Source organism: Petaurus breviceps, unplaced genomic scaffold (assembly GCF_028583685.1).
Source record: "Petaurus breviceps papuanus isolate PSGF00001 unplaced genomic scaffold, PetGlider_PUasm1.0 189, whole genome shotgun sequence".
In the NCBI taxonomy this organism is placed as follows: Eukaryota; Metazoa; Chordata; class Mammalia; order Diprotodontia; family Petauridae; genus Petaurus; species Petaurus breviceps.
Window position 1 is genome coordinate 4,367,382 of NW_027185809.1, and position 13,495 is coordinate 4,380,876.

General features: G+C 36.8%; 1 protein-coding gene across 1 annotated transcript in view; it reads right to left on the minus strand.

Moving 5' to 3' along the window:
- The window catches only part of LOC138164128 (follistatin-related protein 4-like), a 407,232-nt gene that overhangs the window by 75,672 nt on the left and 318,065 nt on the right, over nucleotides 1-13,495 (minus strand). The window contains exon 4 of the mRNA XM_069091720.1: nucleotides 2,280-2,528. Coding sequence (XP_068947821.1) covers nucleotides 2,280-2,528 — 249 coding nt within the window. The remainder of the gene's footprint in view (nucleotides 1-2,279; nucleotides 2,529-13,495) is intronic.

Genomic DNA, 13,495 nt, shown 5'->3' on the forward strand with positions numbered 1-13,495 from the left:
TTGAACAAGCATACAATAAGAACACTTTGCCCAGGACTCTGACAAAACTCTCCAACCAGTACATAAAAAATTCAGAGGAAATGAGGTTCAAGCTTAGTGCACACATGTACAAAGGGACAATCAACAACTTCTAGAACTTATTTTCTCCTATTTTGTGATTATTTATGAAATTTCTATTATGCAAGTTATACATTTTCTGACGCGTTCTTTGTGAAGTAATGAAGTTGCCATTTGACACATATACTATTGTTTTCTTAGCTCCAAAGTTAGATATCATTGTAGTCAGAGCCTCCACTGCTGCAAGTACAAAATTAAACCAAATTGATGAAAAAGAAGTCTAAAACCTCTAATCCTCAAAAATACATATGAGCCTTCTCTGCATTGAGGTCAGTAAAGAGGAGAAGCAAAGCTGATGCTCTCTCCTCTCCAGACTGCTATGACCAAGTAATTAATTTCCAGGGGCTTGGCTGAAGGCTTTTAAGTACTAAGGAAGAAGAATATCATACTCTATTGAATACAAAATGGGTCAGTAATTTATATATACCCCAGTGGGAATCATGGTATTTCCTCTAACCATTGAAAACACTTTCTTGTTAAATCCCACTTCAATGCATTCAGTTACTTTCAGTGCATTAAGTTACACTGTAATTGATCAAGGATGTTTTTTCTAAATTTCTTCTAATGTTTATAGAGATGTCCAAGTTGGGACAAAACCTGATCACCAGTCTAGATGGATTTTTAACTAAGTAAGGCTTTTGAGAGATGAATCATATTACTTGCTTCAAAAGTGCTGAGCCATTATTTACCTAAATCCCTAGCATTGCAAGAACATATATTTAGGGAGGCTAGGTGGTGCAGTGAGTAAAGCACTGGCCCCAGAGTCAGGAGGACCTGAATTTGGTTCGGGCCTCAGACACTTAACACACACACACACACACACACACCAAAACAAACAAACAAACAAACAAACTTGCCTGTGACCTTGGGCAAGTTACTTAACCCCAATTGCCCTCCAAAAAGCAAAAAAAAAAAAGAACATATATTTAGACCAAGAAGGAATCTTAAAGGTCATGGAATTTAAGTCACTTAACTGATAAAATTCATTAAAGCGGCAAAAATGATTAAATGACTTGCTCAGAGCCACACAGGAAATAAATCACACAGAGACAGGATTTGAACTAAGATCTTCTGATTCAAAATTCAAAGCACTTCCTAAAATCCTCTACTTTCTTAATATATGTTGAGATAATATGTGATAAATAAAGGAACAATAATTAGGATCACAAGAACTTTATTAATGAAGAGAAAGTTCAATCTCAGATATTTTCAAAAAACATTTATAAAATTAATACATAGAGGTGATGTATATAGAATTTTCAACTAAGAAAAAAGACTACATGCACAATGAAAAAAAGAGAGAGAAGGGTGTTTGAGATGCAAACAGATTTCCTAGGATTTAAAGAGAAATAGATGCTTCAATTTCAATTCTTCAACTATAACAAGGGGTCCCGTCAAAAATTAAAATATTATTTAAAATTTATAATTCTCTAGTAAGAATAAAATAATTAAGAAAATGTAAAAACCTCTGCAATATTTCATTGAAAAAAATCACCAAATTATTCAAAATAGCAAACAATAGAGCTGAGAAAGGAAAAAGAAGCAAGGTAATTCCAAAGTTAAGGTTCTGTGTCTGGGTACAGGAAGTACAACTTTGATAACCTACACAATTATTGGTATGAGAAAAAAAAGTCTGTTTAGAATGAATCCATTATTCTGAGGTCAGTAGTAGGAAAGAAAATATATATATTCTCCTTCTACAGAAAATATGTAGAAAATATAAACCTAACAATTAAAACACTAAATGAAAGTAGAAATATTTGCAAACAATACAGTCACAAAATGAACTCGTCAGTTCTCTAATGGATTTGTGTTCTTACTGATATGAGTAATTACTCCCATGCCACATAATTCTTTCAGTCTAAGTCTGCTTAAAGAATGACTTAAATTTATAGAATTATTTTCTGAACTTCTAAAGATTAAGTCCCACCAACATTTCTGTCTTTTCAAGTATGTACATCGAAGAATAAATATTATTAGCACTCCAATATAATTTTGAAATACCCTATTGCATGGAGATGATTCTGGATTCAAGACTGACTTCATCTTAGATCACAGGAAAGTTTAGGTTTTTTAAAATAACATTTGAATAGTCAGGCAAAACACTCTATCTGTGTACAGATAAAAAGGGGAAAAGAGGAACTAAAAAAGCACTTTTTTACCTTTGAAGAAACAGTCCTTGCTATGGACAATGTAGATTTTCTTTTTCTGCAGACATGAGGCCCGATGGAGCTCACAATGGTTTTCATAAAATTTGCCATCAGATCCACATATTGGCATATAAGTAGACTTGCAGGCTTCCAGACATTGACATTCTGGCATCTGGGTCTCTTCATTTACAATACAACGACTCCCTCGACCACAATGCTTGTTTTCACATAATGCATGGAGGCCATCATGGCCAAAATACACTGAAATGGAAACAAAAAAATGCAGGAAGGTTTAAATACTATTCACTCAGAATACTATAAAGACTTTCATGTGTGATGGCTTTCAAAATAGAGAGATGGTCCCTGTTTCCTTACTGCATTGGGAAGAGTCTACCACAAAATACAGGGAATCAAAAGGTTTTTCCTTCAATTAATCTAGCCTGGAAAATAAACAATGGTTACAAAAAATGTTTTTCCCTTAAATTCAGCAGCTGGAGCAGAGATGGATGAATGTCTCTACAATTTCATTTTTATGTAAATTAGTCTTTGTCACCTCCCTGGATCATTGAAATAGTCTCCCTGTCTGAAGTCTCTCGACACTGCAGTGCCCCCTCAAACAGGTGACAAACTGATCTTCCCAAAGTACAAATCTGGCCATGCCCCCATGCTTAATCAAAAATACTCAAGGAATTCACCATCCTTTACAGAATTAACATAAAATCCTTAATTTAGTGTCTTCTCTTCTTGCACTGAAAAAAGAAACCATTTCTTACACTTTATTCTTCTTCTACTATTCTAAAATCCACTTAAATTGGCCTCATTTATATTCCTCAGAGAAAAAAAAACTTTCTAAACTCTGGGCATTTTTACTGTTTCGACAGCATGTCTGGAACTCTCTTCTTTCTCTTATCTGCCTCCTAACTTCCTCTGCTTTCCGCAAAACCCGATTAAAATCCCACCCATGACGTGACTACTTTGCTAATTTTTGTGCATTCTCGTCCTTTCCCGAAGAGTTTATCTACGACGGATTCTTAGTATTTTGTTTATGTAGAGTTGTTTCCAAGTAACCAACACCAGTAGTCCCCTTTAGAGCAGTCTGTCTTGTCCTTTCTTTGGATCCTGATTGGTTACCATTGTGCCTAGTACATGGTAGGTGCTTAATGATGCTTGTGAATGATATGGAAGGAGGAGGAGGAAGAGGAGAAAATGGAGGAGGAAGAGTGGGAAGAAGAGAGACAGAGAGAGACAAAGGAAAACTGAGGTCACAACAATGATCCCAGTGTGGAGTCAACTTTAATCGGAGCTATGAGACCAGCTGTTAGACACAACATTCCTTGCCAGAGCTTCTCAGTCCCTGAACTTGGGTCTTGACATTTACAGAGCCTCTGCATGGGTCATTGTATCTGGAGACTTCTAGACACAAAGAGCAGAGCAGAAATCTCAGGTTACAGATTCGAAGTCAGATCTGAAGGTGAGCCACCAGTAACTCCTGGGTCCGCTATAAGGTTGAGACACCAAAGTAATTGCAGCTGCAGCAGGTTAAATAAAAAAATCAGGCACTGCAGTCTCCTCACCCTTGAGGGGCTCTAGTCTGTGGAAAGTACAGAAAATTATCCCAACTTAAGATCCCTCTTAGGGTCCACACAGGAGAGAAACCCTAGCACTGAAGCTAGTCAGAGAATCAGTTGACCTTTGTCAAGTACAATGAGCTACAATGACCACAGAGGAGGCCCCCGGTTATACTCTTTAGCAATGCAAACATTGCTCCTAAATCTTTTCCCTGACTGCTGGTATATGCAACTTTAATCACCAATGAAAGAAACCCACCTTTGCAGAAGGGCCAAGCTCTTTCTCACACCCTCCTTTCATCCCCCCTATAGTTTCTACTTTACCCTAATTCCTCCCTTCCTTTGTCTTCCCTTTAGCTTCTCTCCATTTTTCCAAGGTGACTTTCTTTCTCTGGGACACCCTAGAATTGACATATTGAAATCTGGGAAAGGGAAATACCTAATAAAATTGTGAACAGGTCTACTAGGGATTGATTCACATCATGAACCTCTTCAAACATTATGGTGCTGTATCATCTATGCATGGAGGGAAATAGTATCATGCATAACATTCTCCACATAAACACGCTAATTCCTTGAGTTCCATACAGCCTTTCCACCACTACTAACTGAATTCTGTTGTCAGTCACTATCAGTGCTGAAGAAATAGATGATAGATTTTTTAAAAATCACTTTAAAAAGAAGCAAACAGTTTAAAATAATCTGAATTACCCTCACTGAGTGACAATGAGAAAATTAAAGTTCTCTGGGCATCAATTTCCTATGGAAAAATTAAAAGAAAAAAATGTATACACAATCAATGTAACATTTAAATTTGAAAAAAAAATATGGGTAGGGCCATAATTAGTGCATTAGATAGAATAGAACTGCTGGAAAGAGAGGCCCACATTTCAAATCCTTGCTCTAGGATTTTTTTTTAAATCCGAGGATTCTTCCAGAACTGGATAATAAAGGGAGGAGAAAAATGGCCATTTTGACTATAGCATTCAAGCATTGGTGGGACCAGACTATGTTGAAGTCCTAGCCTGTGAAATTTTGATTTTTATCAAGTAGACCAAGGAAAATCCCTGAAGGTTGATGATAGACTTAAATGATGAGGATGGTGTTTGAGAAAGATAACTCTAGGAGAGCATAGAGGATTGAAAAAAGAATCAAAATGACAAGAAAAGTGGGGAGTCTCATAAAATGAAGTTTTTTAAAACTGTAGACTTCTGAAACCTATAGAAAAGATAGTACCAGGCAGATACTGCCCATCACTGCGGGTCAATCCAAACACCGTAATTCATAAGAAACTCATCAGACTTGAGCTAAACCCTAAAATATGAGGGATAAAAGAGGAGGTACAAGTGCAGTCTAGTTGATGAGACCCTTAGCTATATAAAAAAAAGTGAAAGAGTGGTTGAGGATGATGTGGGAATACTAAGGGGGTGGTTATAATGAAGCAGGGGGTGATCAACGGGGCCAGCAGGGAGAGAGGGACAAGTAATGAATGGCTGGTAGAGTACTCAGCTCTTGTGGTAGTAATCAGGTAGGATGGAAGGTCCATGAGGAGAAGGTTAAGGAACACGAGACTGGCAATGATTTGAAAATGGGTTAGAGGAGGTGAGATTGAAAGACCAAGGGCAAGAATTTTTAAGAAATCCTATATTGATATGAGCATGTTTCTCTCAAAGCTATGGCCTTTTAGCAAGATTCTTTATCCATCTGAAGGCTTAACATTGCTCAATAGAATCAAGAACCATGTCAGGCCTGTGGGTTACATGTAATTTATTAATGCACTGCTGGGAGTTTATTTATACCATACATTCCATTTTTGTAAGATATTATACCTGCTATAGGAGGTTCATGAGAGTACACCTAGCAAATGAGAGGACATATATGCTGGGTCCTCTATCAATCACTAAGATTCCTGGGGACACCTCAAAAGACATGAAAGAAGATTGAACTTTTTGGATCCAGGGGCAAAGAACCACAATAATAATCACAGGGAATTGAAGGGAGTTGAGTAACAAAATGAGAGTTTTAGCAATGGAGGTGATAAAGATTACACAATGAGACTAAGTGCAATGGACAGGTATGTGTAGATTGGAAGAACCAATGGAGAGTCAGATTTCTGGGTCTGCTCTCCCAGTGTGATCATACTGGGGGCTTCTGTTGCTGAAGAGATCCCACAACCTGGATGAGCAATGATAATGTGAACACAGATTTCCATTTACACTAAGCACTTTATTTACAAAGGTATTTACACTTTCTCTTTTGACTCTAAACAAACTTGCAAGGTAAGTACTGTTCCAATCTTCATTCTACACATGAAGAGACTGAGTCCCCAGGGTTATCCAATACGTCAAGCATGATTCATACCAAGATTTCACTGAATCACAAGGTCAGGATTCAATCCGCTAGGATAAACCTGCTCTCCTGACAAATTCTGAGAATACACTCAACATAAAGCTACCAATATGAATTCTACCAGCTAAGCTACAAGCCAAGGAAGCCTTTCTATCTTACCCTCAACTGTTTAGTGCCTTGTTCTCAGAGACTGTCTTCCATCTACTCTGTATGTATCTTAAATAAATCTATCCCTTTGTGTGTGTATATGCTATTAGAATGAGAATTCTTTGAAAACAGAGTACTGTCTTTGCCTTTCTTTAGAAGCCGAGAACTTAACAAATTGTCTGACAAATAGCACTGGCTGAATACATACAGTTTGACATATTGAGTATGATTACTGCTCAGAGATTGATAGGCATAGGGTATAGGTGACAGTGTAAGTATCTGTGTTCTTTAAAAATCTACCTGGAAAAGCGAGTTTCAGGGAGAGCATACACAATGAACAGCTTCCCTACAAGAAAAAGGTCCAGGAGCTCACATGACAATTCCCTTCCAATGGGAGGTTGTCAAGAATGTTTCTAGACAAATAGTAATAAGCTGGATTATACTCAATTACAGGGTTTCCCCCCAAAGAGATTACAGTGTGGCATTAACTGCAATAAGTATAAAATAGAGCATTAGATAGTGATATTAGCAAAAGGATAATTAAAGCAAAATCTACATTTCAAAGCTAAGGGATTTTTCCTTTAAGTTTTAATTAATTATCCTCCTTTATTTCACAAAGCCTCTAAAATATCGAACAATATGAAATCATACAGGAAGTAGTACTTTTACAATAAATGACACTTTTCATTTGATTTATGTGTAGAATATATGTAGGATAAGTTTACATATGTATATACATGTGCATATATATGCAAATACTTAGTTCTTCATATGACTCCCAGGCCTGAAAATATGGCTGGCTTGTTTGGACTTAAGCCCATTGATTGTAATCACCTTAAACTTGAAAGGAAAAGACTCCATTATTGGTAGATTAACTACTCAACTCAATAACTTATTTAAATTCCTCAAACGTTAGCAGGCTAAGAAATATATTGACTTTTTCATGGAATTATAATAAACTTAAAGGTCAAAGTTTCTTGGAGCAATATAAAGCCAAATAGATTCCTGAGAGAAGTCTGTGATTATTAGTCCCTAAAAGGGTATCTTCTTACTTGGTCAGGATGTTGGAAAACCCTATGCAGATATTTGGGACAGTTAGGTGTTGCAAGGGATAGAATTCCAGACCTGGATGCCCAAAGACTCATCTTCCTGAGTTCAAGCATGGTCTCAGACACTTACTAGTTGTGTAACTCTGGGCAAGTCACCTAACCTTATTTGCCTTACTTTCCTCATCTATAAAATGAGTTGGAGAAGGAAGAGACAAATCACTACAGTATCTTTGCCAAGAAAAGCACAAATGGGGTAACAAAGAGTAACAAATGACTGAACAACAACAGCAAAATGCATGTATTATGAATGGAGAGCATCTTTGTTTTGAAGTTTGGAGTATTTAAAGTACATGTTACACATTTAGCATAACTGAAGAAAAAAATCCTCCAAGTTCTCAAACTTTTTATTACATTTTAATGGTATGGTTTATGCCATGAAGAAAAGTCAGTGTGGTGATTAAAAAAATACATTACATTTTATATTACTGTACTGAATATTCTATACCAACAGTATCAAACTCTTAGAACCATGTTACTGGAACACTCCTGACTGTAACCAGAAACAGATAAAAATGCAATTGGGATATATTTCATGAAATAATTAAAATATAATAAAACCAATGATCACATTTTAAAACAACATCAATTAGCAACCAGCAGGGATTCTTATGGAAAGTTTAGTGGGTATCCTATGTATTTGAGTTTGACAGTACTGATCTACACCACAGAGAAGAATTCTGCTTGCTTTTTTACTTAATTGATATGTGTGACTCTTGCCTCCACCAGATAGAATTTCAATTGTTGGGGAAACATGTATTTTTCACATACAGGCTCCCACCCAAGCCTGCCCTAGATAAACACAGAAGTTGCTGATGCTGTCTCTAGTGGCTCTTGTGGTCATGATGAGGAAGTAAACATTCAGGTTCCACAGTTCAAATGAAAAGATGATATGGTTATTGTTTTTAATTTTTATTTAATTTTTAATTTATGGAATAAAACGAACATTTCCATAACATAGTACAATCAAAAAGATGAGTACAATGAAACTACAAATTTGCTATGCACAACTCGCTACTTCTTTCAAATATACAACACAAATATCATGTAAATTTCTTTTTTCTTCCTTCTGCCACCCCCACCTCCATATGTGACTACCATTAGACTTAACTAAGTATATGCATATATATGCATATGTATATACATATGTAAACTTATTCTACATATATTTCTATTTATCAGTTCTTCCTCTGGATGTAATAGCATCTTTTTTCATATGCCCTTTAAAGTTAATTTTGGTGGTTTTTTTGTTTTGTTTTGTGAGGCAATTAGGATTAAGTGACTTGCCCAGGGTCATATATCTACTATGTGTCAAGGGTCTGATCAGAGAGTGGATTTGAACTTAGATCCTACTGATTTCAGAGCCGGTGCTCTAACCACTGAACCACTTAGCTACCATGTTTTTGGTATTTATAATAGTCAAAATAACTTATTTGCTTAAAGTCACTCTTAAAGCAATATTGCAGTTACTGTATACAATGTTCTCATGGTTCTGCTCATTTAGATCTTCACTATTGTCTTTCTATTTTCCTCCGAAAATTATTGAGCTCATCGTTTTCTTGTGTCACAGTAGCATTATCACAATCATAAACCACAACTTGTTAGACCATTCCCCGATTTATGGAAATGGGTGCAATTTCCAGTTCTTTGCCACCACAAAGCGAGCTGCTATAAACATTTTAGAATATATGGGTTCTTTCTGTTTTTCCCTAATTATTTTGAGAAATAGACCAAGTATAGGTATGACCTGATTTAAATAATATAAATTCAAGTTTTCTAATCATTCAAATCCTTGGACTCAAGGATTATGCCTCCAACAGTCTAACATACCATATTCAAAAGGTACCCTACAGATTTTGATAATCAATGCCTAATGTTTATTTCTTATCTTTTTTAGTCATTCTATTCTCTCTTCCAAAATCCTATTGCAGCTGACACATACAATGATATCAGTATACAAATTAGAATCTTCCTTTATTCTGATTCATCCTTCAGCACAATGCAATTAATTCCTTGTCAATTCTAATTCTCACATCCATCACATTCTTTCTACTGAACTGGCTACTACCTAAATAAAGCTGAATTTCTTCTCCTATATAAACATATATGTGTATGTATACATACATACGCATATATATATATATATATATACACACACATTTATATTCCCTTCAACTATTCTCATCCTGAGAAAAGTTTGATAAGTTACAATCATTGATTTTCCATGCACGAATGTAAATAGTTCAACTTTGATAAGTTCCTTATGATTCCTTTTCCCTGTTTACCTTCTCATGCTTCTCTTGCTTCTTGTATCTGAACGTCAAATTTTCTATTCAACTCTGGTTTATTCTTCAAGAATACTTGAAAGTCCTCTATTCCACTGAATGACCATATTTTCCCCTGAAATACTATACTCAGTGTTGCTGGGTAGGTGATTCTTGGTTTTAATCCCAGCTCCTTTGCCCTCCGGAATATCATATTTCAGGCCCTTCGATTCCTCAGTGTAGAAGCTGCCAGATCCCAGGTTATCCTGATTGTGTTTCCACAATATTCAAATTGTTTCTTCCTGGCTGCTTGTAATATTCTCTCCTTGATCTGGGAATTCCAGAACCTGGCTATAATATTCCTAGGAGTTTTCTTTTTGGGATCTTTTACAGGAGGTGATCAGTGGATTCTTTCAACCTCTATTTTGGCCTCTGGTTCTAAAATATCAGGACAATTTTCCTTGAGAATTTCTTGAAGGATGCTTTCTAGGGTTTTTTGTTTTTGTTTTTGTTTTTTTTGTCATACCTTTCAGGTAGTCCAATAATTTTTAAATTATCTCTCCTGGATCTATTTTCCAGGTCAGTGGTTTTCCAAATGAGATATTTCACATTGCCTCCTATTTTTTTCATTTGTTTGGATCTGTTTAATAGTATCTTGATTTCTCATAAAGTCACTAGCTTCCATTTGCTCCAATCTAATTTTAAAGGAATGATTCTCTTCAGTGAGTTTTAGAGATTCTTTTTCCTTCAGGCAAATTCAGCTTTTTAAGGCATTCTTTTACTCATTGGCTTTCTCAGTCTTGTTTACCATTTGATTTAGTCTATTTTTTAAGGTATTATTTTCTTCAGTCAAGCTGTTGAGTCTCTTTTCATGGTTTTCTTGCATCATTCTCATTTCTCTTCCCAAGTTTTCCTCCACTTCTCTCATTTGATTTTCAAAATCCTTCTTGAGTTCCTCTATGTCCTGTAACCAATTAATATTTTTTCTTGGAAGCTTTTGGTACAGGAATTCTGATTTCATTGTCTTCTTCCTTTTCCATGCTTTAATCCTTTTTGTCCCTAAAATAGGAGTGTAAAGTCAGATTGCTGGGCTTGCTTTGCAGCTTTTGCTTGCTCATGTTGCTACTCAATTACTTGAATTTTGAGCTTTTTGCCACAGTATAACTCTGTTTACAGAGAGGAGAGTTTGTCCCAAATCACTGAGGTTTTCACAGGTACTGGAGCTATTACTTGGCTCCCCTTTCTGAAGCCTCCACATGCTTAAGCTCAGTGGTCACGCACCCCAGGACCTCTACCCTAAACAGTGAACCAGATCCAAGCAGGTTAAAGTAAGAGTGATTACCCCTCATAATTGTTGCTTGGTCCCCTTACAATCTGCAAGCCAGGACTCTGAAGCAGCCATGTTGTGGTGGCCACTGCGCCTCAACCACTTTTCCCTCTGGGGACGTAGACCAGACTGTACTCCTGATCCCCTGTTCCCACAAAGTCCACTGACCTGTCACTTTGTCTTTGGCATTTATGGGTTGATAATTCTGGAACATAGCTGCTGGTGATCTACTCTCACAAAGCCCTCTAGCCATGACTGGTCCAGCCGCCCTTAGGCTAAAACTGCTGACTCAGGTGGGCCTGGGCTATGCTCCCAGCACACTGAGATGTTCCCTTCCTGCCAGTCTGTCTTCAGTGGGAGATTTGTTTCTCTCTGTCACTTTGTGGGTTCTGTATCCCTAAAGTTTGTTTAGAGTCATTTTAATAGGTATTTGAGGTGGCTATGGGGGGGAGCACAGGGAGTTTTCCTGCTTCTACACTGTCATCTTGGCTCTGCTCCGCTCTTCTCGCTCACTGAATTTCAATGGTTACTCTATTACCTCTAGGTTTAAATGCAAAGTACTCTCATATTCCAAGCCCTTAACATTCTGATTCTAACCTATTTCTCCATATTGTGATAAAATACATGATTTCTTGCACTCTATGTTCCAGCCAAAAGGAAATTCTTACTATTCCTCCCACATGATATTCCATTTCCCCTATAATTGCTTTTACTTATCTCTTTGCCTAAATTAGTTTTCTCCTCACCTCTGAATCTTATTCCTAGTTTACTCCAAAAGCAAACTCAAATTCTGCTTCAAGCAAGAGCTTTTTAGAATGTGCCTGACTGTTAATAATCCCATCCCAAAACCAATTTTACTATATATTATGAGTGTGTGTGCATGTGCATATATATTTGTGTATGTGTTCACTTATAGTATAAAGTTATTAAAGGAAGGAATTACTCCTTCTTATTTGTATACAAAGAGCCAGAAACACAAAAGGAATTTAATGGATGTTTCCTTGTTAATTAATGTTTTTTTCCATTTTTTTTTTTGTTTTGGCACATGTAAAGAATTGGGTCAAAGTTGAAGAGGACCTTTTTCCCACTTTGTTCACAAAATTTGAAAATGCTTTACACAACTGTTTATATAAATTCAAAGGTACTTGCTTATCTTTCCATCATATCTCATCTTTTCATTTTGTTGTTTTCTTTCATAAGTTGTTGGCCATAAGGTTATGCCTCAGTTACTTTGATCTGATGTTTTCTTTTTAGATGGATATATAGTATAAATATCTGCTATTGGTACAGAATTCTTCCCTTTCAGAACAATTTAATACCCTACTTCTTGAGGCAAAATATTATTCTTTTGGAAATCTCATGTTCTTTGTGTGAATTCCACACAGATTTTAAATGATTTGTTCCCAAACCTAAATTTAATGTGCTGCAATATAAGTAACAAGAGGAGAAACAACTGTCTTTATTAATTTATATTTTTGTGGTTCTCATTTAGTTGTTTAGTCACAGCCTGACTTTCATGACCCTATTTGGACTTTTCATTGCAAAGATACTGTACTGGCTTGCCAGTTCCTTCTCAACTCATTTTACAGATGATGAAACTGAGGCCAAAAGGATTAAGTGACTTGACCAGAGTCACACATCTAGTTAGTGTCTGAGGCCAAAGTTGAACTCAGGTTCTCCTGACTCCAAGGCCGACATTCTATCCACTATGAAACCTATCTACAAAGTTTTCAACATAAGAACATGCCTACTGCATGCAATAATAAATGTTTACTCAAAAAAAGTCATAAATGAAGATTATATTACTATCACTTCCTAAAAATTTCATATAAGAGGTGGCTAGGTGGTACAGTGAATAAAGCACCAGCCCTGGAGTCAGGAGGATGTGAGTCTAAATCTGGCCTCAGACACTTAACATTTACTAGCTATGTGACCTTGGAAAAGTCACTTAGCTCAAATTACCCTGCCTCAACCCTCCAAAAAGCAAAAAAGGATAAAGATTTCATTTAATTTCTAAAAGAAATTCTTGACAAAGTCAAAATGGTGGAGTAGAAACAGGATTTCCACACAGCTCCCACTTCTCCCTCCTCCAATTCATGTAAAAACTTACTCTAAACACTCTTTGGAGCTACAGAATCCACAAAATGACAGAGGAAAGCTAACCTCCAGCTGAAGAAAGCCTGTAGGCCTGCAGGAAGGGTCCATCTCACCATGCTGGGAGCCACACCCATACCTGTGTGAGCTGGAGGTTTTAGCCTCAGGGTGGCCACAACCAGCCACCAGATGGAGGGACTTCAGATCACCAGCAGCCATGCCTGTTTCCAGAATTATCAACCCATAGATGCTAAGGATGAAGTGAGGTCAGTGCACTTTGGACTTTGGGAACCGGGAGTCTGGGAAGATGGTCCAGCCTCTGCCCCCAGGGCAAAAAGCAGCTGAGGTGTGGTGGCCATGCAACCATGGCTCT